Here is a 21,262-nt window from a genome sequence, read left to right as displayed (position 1 = left end):
CCCTGGATAACTTACTTTGCTATTTAGAGCAGAGTCCTGGGTGATCTAATCCACAACTCCTTACCACTCCATATGATGAAAATGGAGTCCAGAGAGGTCACTGAGGTCCAAATCAGGTTACCTTTCTATTGTTCCAACACTGTCTTAATGAGAGTACACATGTAGGACCCAAAATACGTCGTGTTCAAAGATACTTAACAACTACATGATATTGTGAGCATTGGAGTGGTATTGTGGAAGCTTCTGGTCCAAGAGTGGTCCACACAGAAAAGCAGAATGTGTGAATGTTACACGACTCTAGCTGTTGCCACATTTACACTGGGCTTGTAAAAGGGTAGCTGAAGTAGTGAGTCAAGAATCTTGTCTTGATTCCCACAGATTAACTGTAGCTGGAGCTAATTATGTTGAGGCCATGGCAGAGTCAGGAGCAGAGAGAAATGTATATTGATACTGGCAGTACCTGGAGGGTCAGGAGAGCCCAACTGGGAAGTCACTCTGCACAGCTTCCCACAATAGAGCACGCCCTCCTAAATCCTGAGTGACAATGGGGCTTCATGTTCTTAACATAAGCTATGCAAAGGAAGGAAAACTATCTCTACAGACATACTTCCACAGTGAGCTGACGCTACATTGAGGGTCTGAAAACACTGAGAGGAACTCAGTCGAAGGGAGTCTTTCTAACTTTCATTTAGAGAATAAAAGTGTGTGTGATTACCATTGGTTAAGTGCTTTGCCTATTTATTTATATTATTTAACATTAAATAAACTTATGAGACCTTTAAAAAATAGGTATTTATTATTAAGCTGATTTTATAGATGAAAAAACCTGAGGTTCAGAGAGGTTAAGTAATTTTTCCCAAGTCACCCAGCTACCAGGTAGCAGAACCAGGATTCGAATCCAAATATATCTGACTCTGAAGCCATTATTCTACATTGGGTAACTTTTTCTGAGCAGGGAGGTGACATCACAAAGGCCTATAAAGTTCTGCTTTCTTTGTTTTATATCAAGATAATTTTATCCTTCTCCCATTCTGGTTCACGCCCAAATTTAGATCTTGGGGGTTCAGCTTAAGACCCCCAGAAAGCTTGCAAATGACCTCCTGTCACTGTCTATCATGCAAACTGCAATAGTGATCCCAGCTTGACCTCATTCAATGTTTAATGACAAAGAGGTTGTCTTTGAAAAATTATCCTCATCAGTTGCCGTACGTCCTGGCCACATCACACAGAGATTCAGAGCTGGGCCAAGTTGGAAGGGATCTTTGCTAATATCTAGAAATCTACTTCATTTTATAGAGGAAAAACGAGTGCTCTGATGGGAAAGTGATTTGTCTGAGCTCACGCAGCAAGTTTGTGCCAGAGCTGGGACTTGAACCCAGGCCTCTTGACTCACCCTCCAGTGCTCTTTCCACTCCACCACGTGGTATGTATATTTGTGGTATTTAAATGTGAGCTCATGTGGAGAGATAGAGACTACTAATCTCGTCCATCTAGGTAGATTGCCTGCATGGAGGAGCAGGTAGGGCCCTGCTGAAAGAGGAGGTGTTATCTGTGACTTCACCCTGCTCTACTCAACTGAGCTAGATTATTATCTTCTGAGCACAGCCCCCACCCTGTTGGAAATGATGAAACATTTGTTACTGACCTCCAGTGACTGAGAAGCTTCTGGGTGGGGCTAGAGGGATGGAGGTGGGGGGAGATGTTTCTATCAGGATGTCGCTGAAACACAGGCTGGGATCAGACCTTGCTCATGCTCCCAGGGGTAAGTATTATCCGGGTAGGTAGGACTTTAAATGTGTTTGAGGAATGTGTGTCTGTTTGTGAATATGTACGTATAGATGTTTCAGAGGGGATTCTCTGTTTGTGTGCTGGAGTTGTAGGGTATGGGATTCAATTGTACTAAGCTTGGAGTGAGCCTCAGATTTGGCAGTTTGCACTTTATGACACTAATCTCTTGCTCCTGAGACTGGACTCTGTCTGTAGTAACAGCAGCAGCAGCCATAAGGGCTCTGGCTAGCAGGTGCATGGACTTTGGATCCAGACAGAACAGGGTCCAAAGAACTCTGCTAAATCATTGCAAGCCTCAGTTTCCTCATCTGTAAAATGGGCATAAAACCACCCAGCTGCCAGTGAGGATTACAGACAGTGCACATGTAGCGCTTCATCAGTAGTATTAGGTTGGTGCAAAAATAATTGCAGTTTAAAAGGTTAAAAATAATTGCAAAAACCGCAATTACTTTTGCACCAACCTAATAGCTATTAATTAATGACTCTTTTTAACTGGGAACCAGACCCCTGAGAATGTCTCCTCTGCAGGTGGTTTTTTCCTTAAGATTTGTTCTGAGCTGCAAATGTGTGGAGGGAAGGGGACCAGCCTGGCAGTTTAAAAATGTTATGAATGAGAGTCAGGAAATGAATGCTGTCAAAGAGAAAAGCCATGTGCACATCTGGGCAAGGAAAGCCAGCAACAACAGCAAACCATAATGGTTGGTCCTGTAGGAGCTTCCTGTGTGCCAGGGATTTTTCTAAGAGCTTAACATAGATTAATTCATCTAATCCTCAATAACCCTGGAAATGTAGGTGTCATTTGCACAGTCTCTTAACGGTGGAGGAAATTGAGGCACAAAGCTCTTTAGTGACATGACTGAAGTCAAAGAGTGAAAGGAAACTCTTCTGGAGAACTTTAGCACAGAACAGGCCTGCCTGCATCCTCTCTGCAGCCTGGAGGTCCGACGGTGTGGTGCTCAGAAGTGTAGATGAGACACTGAAGGAAGATGTCACCCGACTTCTTTGTCTGGGTATTGACCTTGTCGTGTGAGTTTTGGTAACTCTACTTACACCAATGCCTTGAGTAGGACTGGCTGCGTAATTGGTAGAGACCAGAGGAGGAAACTGAGACTCAGGGACATTAAGTGGCTCCCCCAAGGTTAAACAGTATTTATTATATGCAAATTGATTTCACTGCTGTGTGTACAGAATGCTAGGAAGCGCTTTCCCCCACACATTGTCTCTACGTATTGTGCCAGGAATTGTGGAGTGTAAAATATGGACAAGACCTGCTCCCAGCTACCGAAGTGCTCACAAATTAAGCATGATCTGTAGAAAGTGCTTGGTTTCTCCAAAATTTAGCTGGGCAATCTATGAAGCAGAGAACAATTTGGCCCTTCCAATTCACCTGGGGTTTTGTGGGAACTGGCAAAATGAATCCATGAGTACTGCTCGAGCTGCTGGCAATTCTTTCTATTCTTACTGATTTTGTCTTGGAACTAAGTTGCATTCATTTCAAATAATTGCTTGTAAAAATGCTTTCCCCAAAATTACCAAGGTACATTCATCTCTACTATTCTTGCAAAACCGCTTTCCAATTTTGGATAACTTGTTTTCCTCCTAAAAAATTGGCAGTGCGTGCACCTAGATCTGGTTGAAACTCAAAGTTGCTATTTCTGGCTAATTTGAGTGTCATCCTTTATGTTCATTTTAAGTGGATAGAGTTCTAGAATAACCAAATGTCAGAAATTAGATCTACTTAGTCTATCCCCCTCAGTTTACGAGTGTAGACAGGGCAACAGGCTCAGAAAGAGTAAGTGACATGCCCAAGGTAGCTGAATTTTACAAGGTTGTCGGGCTGGAATGCTGATTTAGGGTCTCATTTCATATTCTTCCAGATGTGTCCCAACCACCTGGGGTGAGGCCCCTGCCACAGTGACCAACACTGAAGGGAATCCAGAGACTAGTTTTCTGATACCCAGGACAAAGGTGACACCATAACCTTCTGTCATCCCCTTCCCCATGGTGTCACGGCTGAATATTTTGGTCTTTTCTGTCCCCTGGTGGGTAGTCACAGTGACACTCATAGGGGCAGGGACTCTTTGGGACTGGGGACTTCCAGAACTGTATGGTTTTGTATATTGGAAATGAAAATCATGAGTGGACCCAGTTGTTTTTTCATATGGCTCTATGGAAATGGGTGTGTTTATATAATTAAATCAATTTTGGGTTGAATTATCTGTTATGGTCTGAGGGTCACCCCCTGCTGAGCACCTATACAGTTGATCCTTGAACAATATGGGGTTTGGGGTGGTGACCCCCTGAGCAGTCCAAAAGCCGAGTATAACTTTTAACTCCCCCCAAATTTAACTACTAATAGCCTCCTGTTGACCAAAACCTTACCAATAACATAAACGGTCGACTAACACATATTTGATATGTTATATATATATATATATATATATATATATATATATATATGTATATTACATACTGTATTCTTACAATAAAGTAAGTTAGAGAAAAGAAAATGTTATTAAGAAAATCATCAGGAAGAGAAAATACATTTATCGTCTTTATTGAGAGAAATCCGTGTTAAGTGGAACTGCACAGTTCAAACCCGTGTTGTTCCAGGGTCAACTGTATATGCCAAGCACTTGACCAAGCTTCTTAAATACTGCGCGCGGTGTGGTGAAGGCTCTGACCCCAATAGCCTGGGATTGGATTCCGTCTCCTTCACGGGGCATTAGAGCTTGGTTTTCTCATATGTCAAATGGGGACAATAGTATCTAAGATTAAGATTTATATTTATTCCAAGGATTAAGTAAGATAATTTATGCAAACTGTTTTGCATGATGCTGGCACATAGTAAGCACACAACATGTGTGAGTTAAAAAAAAAATGAAACAAGTGCCATCCCCATTTTTTAGATAAAACACTGAGGCCTGGAGACAGAAAGCAACTCACAGTTAGGAAGGCCAGAGCTGAAATTCCAAACCCAATCTATCTGGCTACTAAGTCCCAGCTCCTCACGATTTTCCTACACATACTTGTGAGGTTGCCTGGCATGTATTCAGCTTTCTCCCACATTATTGTATTTGTATCATACAATGTAATATCTGTATCGAAGCTTGTGGAAGACGATCAATTCCACTAAAGCTGTCCCGTATGGCTAGGGTTGGCAGATACCTTTAGCTACATTGCTATTCCCCTCTCTCCATCCTTCTGTTGCCTGTTCTTCAAATATTTACTTCTCAGTGACTCCTTTCTGAATATTCTGTTGCATGGGAATCTCTTTTTCCTCTGAAGTAGTTTGTATTATTAATACCATTTCTGACAATTCATGCTTCATTTGTGGCATCTCTCCCACTTTTTGATTTTTCACATATTAATGCCTCGATTTTCCAAGTACAACATGAACTCTTGAAAGTTCAGATGGTGTTGTTCCCTTCTTCATGTCCATCAGAGTATTTCACATACGAGGTCTGAAAATTAAGTTCGTGAACTTGTGGCCACGATGTTGCTAATATTTTTTTATATCAGAGAGATTATTCATTATGAATTTGTACCAACTAGAAGCATAGTTAACCAAGGTTACTATTTGGAAGTGCTGAAACAGCTGTGTGAAAAAGTTACACGACCTGTACTTTTCACCAACAATTCATGGCTCTTGCATCACGACAATGCACCAGCTCACAGGCACTGTCTGTGAGGGAGATTTTAGCCTGTAAACAAATAACTGTATTGGAACACTCTCCCTACTCACCTGATCTGGCCCCCAATGCCTTCTTTCTTTACCTGAAGATAAAGGAAATACTGAAAGGAAGACATTTTGATGACATTCAGGACATCAAGGATAATCCGACGACAGCTCTGATGGCCATTCCAGAAAAAGAGTTCCAAAATTGCTTTGAAGGGTGGACTAGGCACTGGCATCGGTGCATAGCTTCCCAAGGGGTGTACTTGGAAGGTGACCGTAGTGATATTCAGCAATGAGGTGTGCAGCACTTTTTCTAGGATGAGTTCGCGAACTTAATTGTCACACCTGGAATATCTGATTGATTGAAATGCAGACATTTAACTGATTATCTCAATGTTTTGTTAACATGATGAGATAACATTCAGATGTAAATTTTTTTAATACAAATAAATTTGGTATCATGCTAATTTAAGCCCCTCAGAATTCCTGGGCTTGTTTCAATACTGTTAAAATATTTTTTTGTTTGGAAAAAAAATACATGTTAATTGCACAAAACTTTGGCAATAACAGATAGTATGAAGAACTCAATAAAATATCATCCACAATCCCAATACCCAGTTTTGTTAACATTTCGGTATATTTTCTTCCATTTCCTCCTTTTGAACAAAGTACATTTCAATAAAATCCCTGATTTGTATAGATTTATATTTATGAAAATAAATCTATGCATTTGTTATGCAAAATTGTCAATGAACTATTCTGGATTTGGTGAACTGAATCAGGTGAATTGGGGGGCATTATTACTAAACTAATATGATAGACAAAAATGTTCAATGACCCGGAGTTTTCTGTCTTTACAAATTTTCATTCTTTTTATGCTTACTTTTTACCGAGTTGTGATCAGATGGTATGTAGCTAAGTATAACTGTATTGTACTTCTTCCTCAGGTTAATTATTCCTAAACACAATTTTAAGTGTCTGTATAACATTCTATTTTATACTTTTATAAGTAAAAGTAACTTATTTAAGTTTTGTTTTTCAATTAGATTGTTTCCCCGTTTTTCACTTTTATAATAAACAATGGGTGCAGCTACCTTGCAGTGATAGCTTTGGTTCTTTTCCAGATTGTTTGTGACTTGTCTATTTATCATTTGCGGGTGCTAGGGTTTTTCTTCACAATTTTTGTAAAAGAAAGATGCAAAATATTTTAAAATTATGTGTTGCACATACTTGTTCTAGTTTTCTTCTGTTTGCCTTTAAATTTCATTTTAACATATTAAGTTTTAATATTTTAGAGCCAAATATATCTATATTCTTATACAGATATAGTCTTACATAATAGAATGTATATTTCTAATGTAATTCTTATATAATATTCTTATATTGCTTAATGACTTCTTCCATTGCATATAGGCTGAGAAAGTTTTCCCGCATTTGGGATTTAATAAATATTATTGAATATGTGAATAGCCAATCCTGTTTCCTTCTTATTTTAATGTCCCAATTAAAAATATTTACTTCCTTAATCCCTTGAAATTTATTTTGTTATATCTGGATCTAAGTTATTTTCTCTTTCCTTATAGGTAGCTAATCCATTATCTTATGTGCAACATTTTTAAAATAACCCTTAGCTTTCCTCCCTCTGCTTTGTGAACCATTTTTATGATATATTTATTGTACATACTGGCATATTTTTTTCAAATCTATGCTACCCTTCAACAATGGTAGTCAGGAAACCAGCTTGTCACAATTTCTTTTCAAACAAGTTTTAGCTCTTCTTGATTGTTATTATTTTTTTTTACAGATAAATTTTAGAACAATTTTAAGCTATCAAAAATTATCACTGTAATTTTGATTGGAATTAAATTGAACGAACAAATCAATTGTTTTTGCGGTTTTTTTTTTAGTATTCTAGCTTTCCAAAATGAAACATCATGTATCTTTCTATTAGTTTGTCTTTCAGATTTCTCAGTAAATTCCTATTATTTTCTTCAAAATAACTTTCTTATAATTAAAATTATTCTTAGATGTATCTGTTGTGATGGTTGCAAAAGCTCCTCCCAATTCCATTTTCTAACTGGGTATTGCTAGAATAATAGAAGGAATCGCTGGTAATTTTAGAATATTTATCATGCCTGCAGGACTTTCCTGAGCAGTCTCATTAATTTCACTAGCTTTTTCATTGGCTTCTTTTGGGATTTCTAGGTATAAAATCACATCTTTTGCCAATAAGAATGAATTTGACTTCTCCTTGCCCCAAACTATATGTTCATTTCTTTCATGGATCAGTTATTAGCTCAGACTCCTTCACCAGCCTTCCTGGGCACAAAGCCTCATTAACGCTTCTCGTTATCTTGAGGAAGTTACTTAACTTCTCTGTGTCTTAGTTTTATCCTGTATAAAATGCAAATAATAATAGTTCCTATTTTCTATGGTGGGTGTGAGAATCAGATGAGTTAATATTTATAAAAGTGTGTGCCACATAGAACATGCTCAATAAATATCCAATATTCTTCTTATTATTATAGGTTGACGGTTGGAGGAACTTCCAACTTCCAGGAATTAGAATTTCCAGGACTAACTTTTAAAAATGGTTACAGCAGACATCCTTGTTCTCAAATAACTGCTAAAAGAGTTTACCTTTTGGTGAGATGTTGAGTATTGGTATAGAAAGGATATTCTTTATTAGACTAAGAAAAAAGCCTCATGTTTTTATTTTATTAACTTAAAAATTAGAAATGAGTATTCAATTTTATCAAATGTTTTTTGGCATTTACTGAGATCATTATTTTTAAATTTTGATTTATTGATGCTGTATTATATTACATAAAAGGCGGTTCCTTGTAATGATTGAGAGTTAGGCTTTTGAGTCGGATGAAACTTGATTCTTCCAGCAAGGTAAGTCGCTCGACCTCTCCAAACCTTGGTGTCCTTGTCTAGGAAATGGTGGTAAGGTCTATTCTTGTAGAGCAAGAGGATAAAAGCATACTGTAAATACTCAACATGTGTTCCCATTATTGTAATAATTGATTTCCTGGACGTCCCTGGAGTAAATTGTTTTTTATTATTTTCAGGTGTACAAAGCGATCCACTAGTTAGACATTTCGCGCCTCACAAAGTGATAACCCCCTCCCTCCCATAGTAACTTTCTGATATTATCATATATTTACCTCTGTATTCATAAGTGAGATGAGCCTGGAGAGTTTTCTATCTTTATCTGTGCCCTGGATCTGCTTACATAGCACAACAATTATGTATTCCTTAAAAGTTTCAAATAACTCATTTATAAAATTATTTGGACACAGAATTTTAATAGATAATTCTGATAGTGCTTTTAATTTCTAAATAATAGTAGCTGTCATTTATGGAAGCTTATTACTATGTGACAGAAGCTATAATAACTTGTCGTGCGGGGTGGCCTGGGGGTCTCTGGTCCCGCTCTCCACATAAGAACACAGGATGTGGCTAGGCCAAAAAGGAACACCCACAGAGCCTTGGGTAGGGGAGTCATACCACTATAGTCTCACTGGAGGCTGGGCGATCAAACTCAGCAGTAGCCACACGATAGCAGTCCGCCATTCACTTCTCTGCCTGCTGATGGCCAACCAATCACAGTTGATGGTCATTCACTACCCTAGCCAGCACCTCCCCCACGCGAGGCTGAGAGTCTGGAAACTGCTCTCTGGGACTCTGTCCCCACATAACTACTTCATACACCTCATCTTGTTTCATCCTCAGAAGTAGGTGTCACTGATATTTGTCATATCTAATCCTGAGAATTAGTTATTATTGTTCCCATATTACAGTTAAGAAAACTGAGGCTTTGAGAAGGTAAATAGCTAGACCAAGGTCATGCAGAGAATGAGCTGGGATGTGAGCCCAAGTTGTCTGACTCCAAGTTCTCTGTCTTTAGCAGCGAGTTCCCAAACTTCTTCCCTAACTTCTTTCTTGTTATTTTGTTTTGATTTTGGTCTATTTAAGTTTTCAGTGCCTATGGAATCATATTTGCTAATTTATAGTTTTCTAGGAAATCATTAATTTCACTTAAAAAAATCCCTTAGTAGTCTCATGATTTTTGATCTCCTATTTCTGTGGTTATATTCATTGTTAGTTTGGTTTATTTATGTTTCCTCCTTTTCTTTCTTTCTTTTATTTTAAATTTTTTATTAGGGAATATTGGGGAACAGTGTGTTTCTCCAGGGCCCATCAGCTCCAAGTTGTCCTTCAATCTAGTTGTGGAGGGCACAGCTCAGCTCCATGACTAGTCGCCGTTTTCAATCTATAGTTGCAGGGGGCGTAGCTCACCATCCCACGCCGGAATTGAACCAGCAACCTTGTTGTCGAGAGCTCGCGCTCTAACCAACTGAGCCATCTGGCCGCCTCTGTTTCCTCCTTTTCTTGATTATTCAAAACTGCATATTAAAGTAGGAGAGAGAACCCTAGTAAGGTGGAGGAGGTTGGGTGATGTTATAAAATGGAAACAAAGATTTTTTTTCTTTTAAAATATTCCATTTTTATCTACCTTTGCTTTCCTTTCCCCTTCCTCTACCCTAGTCTTTACAGAACAGAATGCTTAGGACTAGAAAGAGTCTTATAAGAGAACTTTGCCCAGCCCCTTAATTCAGCGGGGCCTAGAAAGAATTTCTACCCATCCGTGGCCACACAGTTAGCAAGTGACAGAGCCAGGAGGAGGAGCCAGGCTCTCGTCTTTCTGTCTTGTTCTCTTTGCACTATACCAGACAGCCGTGTTATTGCTCAAATTATTAATTTTAAAAACAATACATTAATGAAGATTGCAAAGGAATCTTTTTTAAAGATTTAAAAAAGTTTAAAGGTACTTAACTCTAAAAGATTGCTAAAGTTAGCTTAACAATATTGATTGCGATTACTTCCATCCACATGATTTTCATGTAGCTCTTCTATTGTGCTCTTGTTTTATAAATCACTCTTCCTAGAATGAATCCATCCAAGGAAAGCATGGCGTCAGGCAGGAAAGGGTGTGTCTTTGTTTTTCCCCCTCTAAAGTTGTGTGAGGTCCTTTATCAGCAGAAGGGGAAACAATAAAATGTAATCCAGCCCTAACTGGGGGGGGAGGGGGGGCTCAGGATTTCCACCCAGGTCTGAAGTGAACAGAAGAAATGCTCTTAGCACTCTGCTGAAGTGTGGTTTTGAGGCTCCTGGCAGGGCACTACATTAGTGTGGGCTGCACGTCAAAACGTAGCAATGGGCAGGATAGACCCCATCCTGATGATGGAGCAGGAATTCCAAAGTCTCACCTGGTCCAGGTGCGTTTTCACAACATAATTACCTTAAGTTGCTCATTTCCCTGTTGTTGGTATGTGTGAGTGTGCAAATGAGCAGATGTTTCCGCCAACTGTCTGATCAGCAATCTGCAATTAGACTCCAAAGCACAACATGCTCACGGTGGTTAGGGGCCATTAGCCACTGAAATAATGGCATCTGTCATAATTTTCATACCTCATCCTGTCCCAGATGTTATCTCCAGCCTACACTCAAAACGAATAGCCAAGTTACCCAAAATAGACCAACCCAATTTTAATAGTTCTACTCTAGTCGCCATCTTGGTGAAGTGTTTTAAGGTTGAATAAGACCTAATAATTATTGAGTGATTCCCACATGCCTGCCATTGTATAGAGTTCTTTACAAACAGGATAACTCGCTGAGCCCATACAACAACTCTGAGGCAGAGTTCTCCCCATATTACAGGTCCAGAAACTGAGGCACTGAGAAGTTCAATAGTTCACATCCAAAAGTGAACAGAACTTGGATCCATATTTAGGCCTGTTTGACTTTTATTCTGTATATTGACACAGAGACTGCGTGTCATTGGCTGGTAAAATGTTCATAATTTATTAAAACAATGAAAGGAAGTGTAGGCAATCTAGTTTTGTATAAGGAGCCAAAATAAGACATGGGTTCTAAAATAATGGAACATTTATTTAATGATTCTCAACTGGGACAACAGCGCCTGCCTCAGGGAGTTATGGTTGATCATTTTGGTTGTTACATTGGTCATTTCCCAGGAGGCTAAATGTCTAGCAGTGTGCAAAACAGTTCTAGACAACAAAGAACTGTCTCCAAATGTCAGAGACTTAAGAGACACTGAGAAAGTGGAATACTAGGAATTTAAGATGATGCTATAAAAGTCAAGGGTGGCAAACTCAGATGGCTTCAGGGATCAGCTAGGGACTGCAGAGTACATGTCCCTTCTAACAGCATCCAAATCCCTGCATCTTCAAAGCACATCATCAAACAAAATATCTAGGCACCAAATGGACCCTGTGGGGCCCCAGATTGGGGCTTTCAATGGAGGTGTTTCTAATCTCAAAACATGTTTATGATGCATTAAGTGAAGAGGAGAAGCTGCTAATTAGTATGATCCGATGTTTTTAAAAGATTGTATGTGTGTACATATATTTACACACAGATACCAGGCATATTTATGAAAATGTATGGATCGTTTTATGAAATAAAATTGGGGGTGATTTTATAAAATGCTTTGCATATTTTTATTTTTAATTCTTCTACTACAAATATCTATTCATTGTTTATTTAAAATAAATAAAGGGGGAGGGGAGACTTAAAAAATGAAAAGTTTGAGTATTGTGTCAGAACACAGCCCTTTGATGGGAGAGGAGAATAATTTCTGTGATTAAGGACAAATGAGACATTCAACATGAAGTAATCAATACTAAAGCATTAGGGCACCTTAAAAATGGAAACTTGTTGATTTCACAGACACACATGGACAAAAGCTAGAAGCTTTTTCCATGACTTTTATGTCTTTTGTGACACTATAAATCTCTCCCGGTCAAGCCCAATCTTCCTTTTGCAGCTGCCCCAGAAATCAGTCAGTCTGGTACTGAAATTTGCTTGAAAAGTCAGTATCTGTACCAAAACATATCTGTGCCCTTCTTTCAATTAACTCACCAAATCCTTTAAGATCATTGTTTTTCCTGAAAAATCTCCTTCTTGCTTCATCTCGATCATTTTTGTGTTTTCCTTCCAGCGCCTTGACTCTGCAGCTTTCATTTCGTGCCCAGCCACTTCGAGCTTCCTTTCTGGAGTTTGCTGATCGTATTCATTTGTCTGTGGACTTCGGGGAGGTAACTTCTGAGAGCACTTTGTCTCCTGCCGCCTGCCATCTGGGTCAGTGTCCTCTCTGCGGCCCCTTCTTACCAACCCCACAGTGGGCCCCTACAGGAAGCCCTGGAGAAGCCCTGGTGCTTCTTCTGTTCTCACTTTCTGATGCTTCTCGGCCTGCACTGGTGGGTGCTGGGACAATCAGATGGAGGGCTGACACAGACAGGAAGGAGAATTCTCCCAGCTAGAACATTCCCACCTTTCACCCCCCAACCCTGCCCATCTCACAGGCTGAATCTAAACAAAATAAACATGTCTGGATCCTGAATCCATTTGTATAAATCAAACTAGATAGAACTCTTTGGGAGTGATAATGTTAGGTGTACTTTGCTCATTTAACTTGAAAAGCAAAGGGCAGATAGTTAAATTCTTTTGAGAGAAGTGTCTAGAATTTATTATGTAGAAAAGATGGGGCTTCAGTAATTGTGATGAATACATTGGGCCGGTTTGCTCCCAACTTTTGACCTCCCACAGAAAAGTCATTCTGAGGACTGGCTTGATGGCCTGTGAAGGGTGTGGGGGAGACGGTATTTTCTCTCTGGAGACTTCCAGCTGGCCAACACCCACAGCCCTGGAGAGGTGGTGGTGGCAGACCCTGCACCCCTCAGCCCATCACTGCCTTTTCTCTCTCTGGACTCTTGGTCCAAACGTTGGTCTTAGAATGCCCCAGTGTGAGAATGACTAATGAAAACAAAATTTTCAGGGCTTTTCACACTGCCCTTAGCACTTGGAAACCCTGCCTGGGAAAATAAGCCTTAATGGCAGTAAAAGCTTTTTTAAGGCTCACAGTCGGCGGCAGGACTGGGGGCGGTGACGCAGCCCCGTTCAGGGCTCCGTGAATATCGTTGCACAGGCTTTGAATTACCCTGCCTTTGTCTTACAACAAATTCACATTCAGCCACATCTTGATGAAATTCATCAGCTAATTTTTAATTAAACATATTCGTAAGGGTGTAACAACAGCCACAGTCTTGGTCCCAAAGCCCAGTGACGCCATGTAGGGTGTGTGTGTGTGTGCATTTAAGGTTTAGACTTCTTCAAAGACTCTCTGCCAGGGTATTTGCTCTACTTGGACCCCTTTGTGCTTCCAGCAGCGGGTTAAGGCTCTCTGGGAACAGAGAGGAATGGTTGAGCATGTAGGCGTGGACTTAGAGCTCAAATCCAGGCCTGGCCTCTTGCTAGTTGTGCAACCTCAGACATGTCCCTCAGCTCTCTGAGCCTCACAATGCTTGTTACAAAAGGAAGGTAATGCTGTCCAGGTCATAGGAGTGAATTGGGTAGGATGGCGTGTGTGCCAGGGGCTCAGTGCTGGCTGCTACAGCCTATTTTGTAGATTCAAAAGCTAACATCTGGGGAGAGGAGAGCAAATGACCCCCAAGCAGCCAAGCTTGTCCAAGGGGAATTAGGGTGTCAAGGACAGGCATCCTGACCAGCTGCCTTGCCTCCTCTAGGACAGTCCGGCTGGTGGTGCCATTTGGAGGCGAGGTGCCCAGGGTGATTCCTCTGAAGTCTTTTTCTGCAGACCAGGGAAGAGCCTGAGCCCCACTCATGACCCGTGGCTGCCCTGTACGGAGCTCATCATGCTGACAGAGTGAGTATGTTTCCAATCCGGCTAATTAGTGTAGCTGGCTTCCAAGCATGCGCACCACCCGCTCTGGCTCCCCATGCCTCACTATCCAGAGAGGCAAAGGGACCTGCCCTGCGACACACAGCAATACCAGATTGGCTGCCTCTGGCTGGGAGCAGGGATAGGTTTGCAGCTGGCACCTCTGCAACCTCTAACTTTGACCCCTCTCTTTTCCCAACAGAGACATGAAGCTCTGGCAAGGCTTAGTGATCGCAGTTGTGTCCCTCATCTTACAGGCCTGCCTCCTCACAGTCGTGAACTATCTGCTCGGCAGGCACATGGGTAACTGGCTCAGTGTCCTCTCCCCTCCTAGTAACCCTCAGGGACCATTCCCAAGCCTGCAGCAGGACCAGCCCCCTTTGGAAACCCCGAATATCACTTGAAAACCTTAAGGATCCACTGGCCAAATGGCCCCTCACCCTGCCAACCTCCAACTGGGTAATCCCCACTCTGACTCAACCTATTTCTGGTTGGGAATGATGGCTCAGAGTCCTTCCACTACCTGGACCTTCTGCCTAGAGACAAGCTTCTGTAATGCTCATGAGGGTGGGCTCCTTTAGTCTGGGTCTAATTAATCATCTTCATCACCATCAAAGGACTGAATGTGAAGAAATGGCTTTGAATTACAACCAAAGGGAGTATGGTCAGACTAAGAGATCATCTTAAGTTCTTGAACTGCTTTACAATAGAACGTAGAGAAGCTGTCCTAGAAAGGCATTACAATTAGGGAAAATAAAATAACATTGCTTTGGCGAAGACAGGGGATTGGGAAGGATGATGTCATGAAAGTTTTTCCAGTAAAGAATGTCTAGGCTTCTCTATTCATTCATTCATTCATTCGTTCATTCAATACAACAGGGAACAAGACAAAAACCCCTACCCTTAATATAACTTACATTCCGTGGGGGCACAGACAACAAACAAGATAAGTCAAACACATGTGGGTTAGATCATGGGAAGTGCTAGAGAGAAAAAAAGCAAGGCAAGGTGATATGAATTAGATGGTGGCCAGCATTCCTGAGAGGCTGACATTTGAGGATAAGCCTGAAAGAAGTGAGGAAGTGAGCTGCACCTGCAAAGGCCCTGAGGCAGGAGAGTGTTTGGCATATTATAGCAGGAGCCAAGAGGCTGGGGTGCCGGGAGCTGAGGTTGGGCAGGAGAAAAGGATGTGAGGCCATGGAGGATCTTTAAGGCTGGGGCTTTGGCTTTTACTCCACATGAGTGAGAGGAGGGGCATTGCAGGGTTTCGAGTGGAGGAGTGCTGAGATTTGAAGAGATCCCTCTGAATGTTTTCTCCTAATGAGAACTGTGCTCAGAAATATGATGTGTCTGACCCAGTTGGCTTTCATTTTTGACCCTTGTCCTGCCCCCTCTAGCCAAAGAGAATGAGCGATTACTAAAAAGAGCCAGGCTCCAGGTCCCCAGGCCCAGCCCTGCCCACCACCACTCACCTGCTGCCCAGGAGATGAAAGAGACTCGGGCAGAGAGAAGCACCCCTGTGTCTGAACCTCGTTACAGGGGTGAGTAATGGAGCGGGAGGGAGAACTGGTCATAAAGCATATTATGCTCTGTCTGGACACCCAGGGAGCCTCTGTGCAGCAGCCCAAATCTGTCCCCGCCAGCCCGAGCCACTAGCCTGAGGACTCCTCGTACCCACCCCAGTAAAGGCCTCGCTTCCCAACCTTTTTCAGAAAGTTGTTCATCCTATCATGTGGGGCAGACCTTGTTGGGTTTGTGTGGGTCTACGCTCTTTTCTAGGAGAGGGGACTTGGGAACTGTCTCTACTCCTGTGTTTGTAATACCATAGCACCTTTTCTTTCGCCTGGCCAGTTAGTGGTAGAGAAAAGATTTTTTATTATTTTTTTATGTTTTATTAGTTTCAGGTACACAAAGCAATGGAATAGTTAGACATTTAAACTCCTCATAAAATGATAACCTACCCCCTAATCTACTACCCCTCTGACATCTTATAGATGTTACAATACCATCTACTATCTTCCCTGTGTTGTACTCCACATCCCGTGACTATATATACACCTATATATTTAGTTATAGTTGACACTCAATATTATTCTACTTCAGCTTCAGGTGTGTAGCGCATTGGTCAGGCATCTACACAGACTATGACGTGATCCCCCTGATAAGTCCAGTGCCCACTTGGTACCTTACATGATCTTTACAACATTGTTGATTATATACCCCTTACTGTATTGACTACCAATTTGTATTCTTAATGCCTTCACCCTTTTCACCCTGCCCCCAACCCCATTCCATCTATCATCACCCTGATAGATCTAGTGCCTATCTGGCACCATACCTAGTTATTACAATATTATTGATTGTATTCCTTCTGCTATACCCTACATCCCCATGACTACTGTATAACAACCAATTTGTACTTCTTAATCCCTTCCCCTTTCACCATCCTTAACCCCCATCCCATCTTAAAGAAGTCCCTCTAAGATTCCTTGTAAAACTGGTTTGGTGGTAATGAACTTCTTCAGCTTTTTCTTGTCTGTGAAGCTCCTTATCTGCCCTTCAATTTTAAATGGCAACCTTTCTGGGTAGAGCATCTTGGTTGTATGTCCTTGCTTTTCACCACTTGGAATATTTCCTGTCACTCCCTTCTTGCCTGAAAAATTTCTATTGAGAAATCAGCTGACAGTTTTATGGGGGCTCCCTTGTAGGTAACTAACTGCTTTTCTCTTGCTGCTCTTAAGATTCTCTCTTTGTATTTAACCTTTGGCATTTTAATTATGATGTGTCTTGGTGTTGGCCTCTTTGGGTTTATCTTATTTGGGACTCTCTGCATTTCCTGGGCTTGTATGTCCATTTCCTTCACCAGGTTAGGGAAGTTTTCTATCATTATTTCTTCAAATAGGTTTTTAATTCCTTGTGCGTTCTCTTGTCCTTCTGGCATCCCTATAATGCAAATGTTGGTACACTTGATATTGTCCTAGAGGCCCCTTAAACTCTCCTCAATTTTTTGAATTCTTTTTTCTTTTTGCTGTTCTGATTGGGTGTTTTCTGCTACCTTATCTTCTAGTTGGATCCTCTGTTCCATCTAATCTACTGTTGATTCCCTGTAATATATTCTTCACTTCCATTATTATATTCTTTATTTCTGACTGGTTCTTTTTTATGGCTTCCATCTCCATTTTTATGCTTTGTATCTTTCTGTTGAAGTTCTCCCTGAGATCATTGAGCATTCTTATAACCAGTGTTTAGAACTCTGCATCTGACAGATTGCTTATCTCCATTTCATTTAGTTATTTTTCTGCAGCTTTGTTCCGTTCTTTTATTTGGGACATGTTTCTTTGTCTCCCCATTTTGGCTGCCTCCCTGTGTTTGTTTCTATGTATTAGGTGGGGCTGCTATGTCTTCTAGTCTTAGTAGAGTGGCCTTATGTAGTAGGTGTGCTGTGGGGCTCAGTGGCATGGTCTTTCTGGTCACCTGAGCCACACACTCCAGGTGTGTCCATTGTGTGGGTTGTGTGTGCTCTCCTCTTGTAGTTGAGCCTTGGTTGATAATTGTACATCAGTGGGAGGGACTGACCCTTGGGCTCACTGGTTGTGAGGACTGGCCTTGACTACAGTGGAAGGGTTGTTGTGCAGGGGCTGACCCTACAGAGCAGGACTCTGGTGTCTGCCCAATCCACCCCATGGGTGTGTGGTACTTGTGGGTGTCTGGGTGATGGTCCAGTTCATTTTGAAGCTGGCCACTGGGGGTGCCAGCCCAAAGACCACCTTGGAGGGGATCCACTGTAGGTCTACTTCAGCCACAGCCCAAGCCCCACTGGGGGCCACCCAGCAGGAGCCAGAAAGAAACCCACAGATATCTGCTGCCCATGCTGTGCTTGGAAGTGCCTTGAGAGTCCAAGCCATGAACCAAGGCTGGTCTCACTAGTGTCAGCTTAGGGCTGCTCAGCCAGAGGTACAGGACACACTCAAGCCAGATGCTGCTTGCGTACGTTCCGCGAATCTTTGAGAGACCTTAGGAAAGTGCAGCTTGAGCCAAGGCAAGTGGTCTGCATGAAAAAGCCACTGAAAGCAGACTGGGTGTGCCTGAAAGTTGGGCGGGGCCAGGTCTTGAATTGCCAGGATGTGGCGAATGAACTGTGGAGAGTCAGAAATAGTGGCCTTGTGTTTGCAGGCTGAGAAGGGAGAGGGCTCAGCAAAGAAACAGTGGACTCTGCCAGCTCCCCTGTCCATGAGAAAGCACCCCCCCAACCCCCGTCCCAAGCCAGACAATTCAATTCCCCACCATATGTCCCTGCCACCTTTCCAGCTGCTGCCCCAGCCCTGGAGCTCAGAGCGAGTGATTCCGTTGGAGGGTAAGTCCGCACATGCGGTCCCTTTAAGAGGAGCGCCTGTGAGGGCAGCTGCACTCAGTCTCACTCAGTCACAATCTCCGCTGGTTTTCACAACCAGAAATTATGGAGACTTCTCTCCCCGGCACTGGAACCCTGGGCTGGGGTGGGGCTGGGACCTCTCACTCCTCTAGGGGATGGGGGGACCCTCACAGCCAAAATAGTCCTCCTGATCGTTAACAGTCACATGCGGGTGTAGGACCAGCCCGTTCTGCATCTCTGACCTTCCTAATAGTCTGGAGGTGGCTTCTTCTGCAAGTCCTTAGTTGAAAGGCTTCAGCTCAGCTTGATTTTAGGTGATTCTCAATAATGGTTGTTTACTAGATTAGTTGTAATTTTGATGTGTTTATGAGAGAAGGTAAACACAGCGTTTACCTACTGCGCCATCTTGGTTGTCACCTAGAGCCAAGATTTTGACTGTCTCTGCCTTCTCCAGCCATGGCTGCTGCTATGCATCATGCCATCTGGCCAGTGTCATTGGCTGGTTCCAGAGCTGACTCAGCCATACTCCCAGAGGCCCCTTCTCTACAGTCTTAGATCCTTGTGGGTATCTGGGCATTTTAACATGTTGCATACAGCGGGGTTTAAATCCCTCGTGAAGATTCTCGTGATTCTCATGCAACATGTTAATAAGTATGAGTCTTGGTGATAGTTCAAATGATTGTGCACCTCTGGCAAGTGGAGCAACAGGCTCACCACCCTCTTGTCTTCTATCTCAGGACCAGGCCACTATTCACACAATGGAAACTATTGCTTCTGCAGCAAGACAACTACCCCTGGAAATGTACTCACAAGATAACATACTTTTTCCATTGATTTATCACTTGATTGACTTGGGTTTGTTCCATCCTTTTAATTTTATTTTTTGAGTTGAAAAGATCTGGTTGTCAGGCTTCCTTAACACTGAGAAAAGGCCTCAGGTCATGTGGGAAACACAGGATGCCACTCACATGAATTTAGTGCTTCCGTGGAATGAGAGAGGCACTAGCTTTATCATGACCCCTGACCCCACAGCTTCATCAGAGACTGGCCAAAATCAGAGACTCTTTGGTTGTCAGGGAGCTCAGAGATCATTGTCCAACCCTCTTGTTTTACAGGGGACAAAACCAGGGCACAGAAGGATGTAACCTGACTAGAGTTAGCGACAGGTTTAGACTACAACCTGTACCCGTGACTTCTGAGGCCAGAGCTGTTTTCATTGGGCCACATTGTCTCAGTGTGTCCCTCTTTTTTCCTCCCAAGCACAAGCAAGCCTAGTGTGTTTGTTATTAGTTTTAGATGGAACTGGACAAAACAGCAGTGCCTAGACTCTTGGCCATGTTTCTGGCTATTTTTGGAGGCTCTCTCTTCCACCACCTTCTCTCTGTTTTATCCCTGTTTTCCCTTTTGGGGCTCTGTATCTCTCTTCCCCACTCCTCTTTGTGTGGCTTTGCCTTTGTCTTTGCCTCATCCTCCCTTCCATTGGCTCTATCCTCTCCTAACATCCTGCAGCTTTCTTTAGAAGAAGAACAGCTTCTATTTCTCCCTAGATGACGACGATACATCCTCAGATAGCTCTGACACCTCGGACAGTTCCAGCAGATCCCCTCCCACGTGCCAGGTAATGGACACTCCTAGTCATCCCAGCCCTCCATATGCAGCCTGGGGTCCCTGTGGTAAAACCTCAAGAATTCAGGCCACCCTGGCTACAGAGATGGGAGCAAGGAAAGAGGGGCTTCTTGAATCATTACAGCATCCTTAGGTGAGGGTGATCATACTTTCACTGACAGCCCCATATCAGCATGTATCATCCAAATAAAGTGGGTCTGACTGAGCTGTAGAAATGGAAGTGATGATGGGAAGCTTCCTTCTCTCCATATCCTAGTCACTAGGGCACTGCTCTGAGTCATGACCTCATCTGCATTGATTCTCTACATCTTTCTTTCTTAAACGCATTTATTCTCTAAAGATAGGAGGAACAAAGTCACTGGCAAGCCTCCTCTCTGCCTGGCCCTGCTCTCAGACATGGCCATCTGGGATCTAGGTTCCTTCCCATCCAGCCTAGGGCCAGCCTCTTTGAGTGAGAGTTCAGTCCCAGGGTCCTACCTCCTCCAAACATGGTAGGAATATTGACCTACATTTCTCTGTTCTTTTAACCTGAAGGCCACCAAGGATGTGAATTACACACAAGTGATCTTTTCAGCCACTGGAGGACAAAAAAATGAATCTGCCCCAGACTATGAGAACGTAAAGGAAGCCACAGATTATGTCAATATCAATCCAAAAAACCACGAGCACAATTTGTGGACTTTTGTGAATCCTGCTGTCTCTGAGCCAGTGGAATATACTCAAGTGGCCATGTGAATTCTAGGTGTTTTTTCTTTTTTGGTGTTGTTGTTTTTAAACGGGATAAAGTTCTCTATGAATTCTTGTACTTATTTAACAAGATGTAGGAGGAAAACACAGGCTTGTAACTCAGCAAGAAAGATTCAGATGAGATGTTAGGAAGAATTTCCAGGTTAAATAGGAAAACACTGGAACATATCAGAGAAAGTGGTGAAGTCTTCATAGAAAAATTTAAAAAGATTTAAATCAGTTGTAGTAGAATTTTGTTTGTCAGTCTTACAATTAAATAACTCTTTGAGCTCTTTAATTA

At 42.2% G+C, this 21,262-nt stretch overlaps 1 protein-coding gene across 1 annotated transcript; it reads left to right on the top strand.

The window, feature by feature from the left end:
• Window positions 1-1,694: 1,694 nt before the first annotated feature.
• On the top strand, window positions 1,695-20,970 carry RHEX (regulator of hemoglobinization and erythroid cell expansion). The gene is made up of 7 exons (XM_074322116.2): window positions 1,695-1,762; window positions 12,498-12,637; window positions 14,083-14,222; window positions 14,440-14,540; window positions 15,635-15,778; window positions 20,157-20,227; window positions 20,770-20,970. The coding sequence occupies exons 3-7, from the start codon at window positions 14,212-14,214 to the stop codon at window positions 20,968-20,970; spliced, it is 528 nt and encodes a 175-aa protein (XP_074178217.2). The 5' UTR covers window positions 1,695-1,762; window positions 12,498-12,637; window positions 14,083-14,211.
• The last annotated feature ends 292 nt before the right edge of the window (window positions 20,971-21,262 follow it).

This window comes from Rhinolophus sinicus, chromosome 11 (assembly GCF_057876585.1).
Source record: "Rhinolophus sinicus isolate RSI-liver-muscle chromosome 11, RSI-T2T, whole genome shotgun sequence".
Taxonomy (NCBI): domain Eukaryota; kingdom Metazoa; phylum Chordata; class Mammalia; order Chiroptera; family Rhinolophidae; genus Rhinolophus; species Rhinolophus sinicus.
Note: the sequence above shows the minus strand (reverse complement) of the source record. Positions and strands in the feature narration are given on the sequence as shown.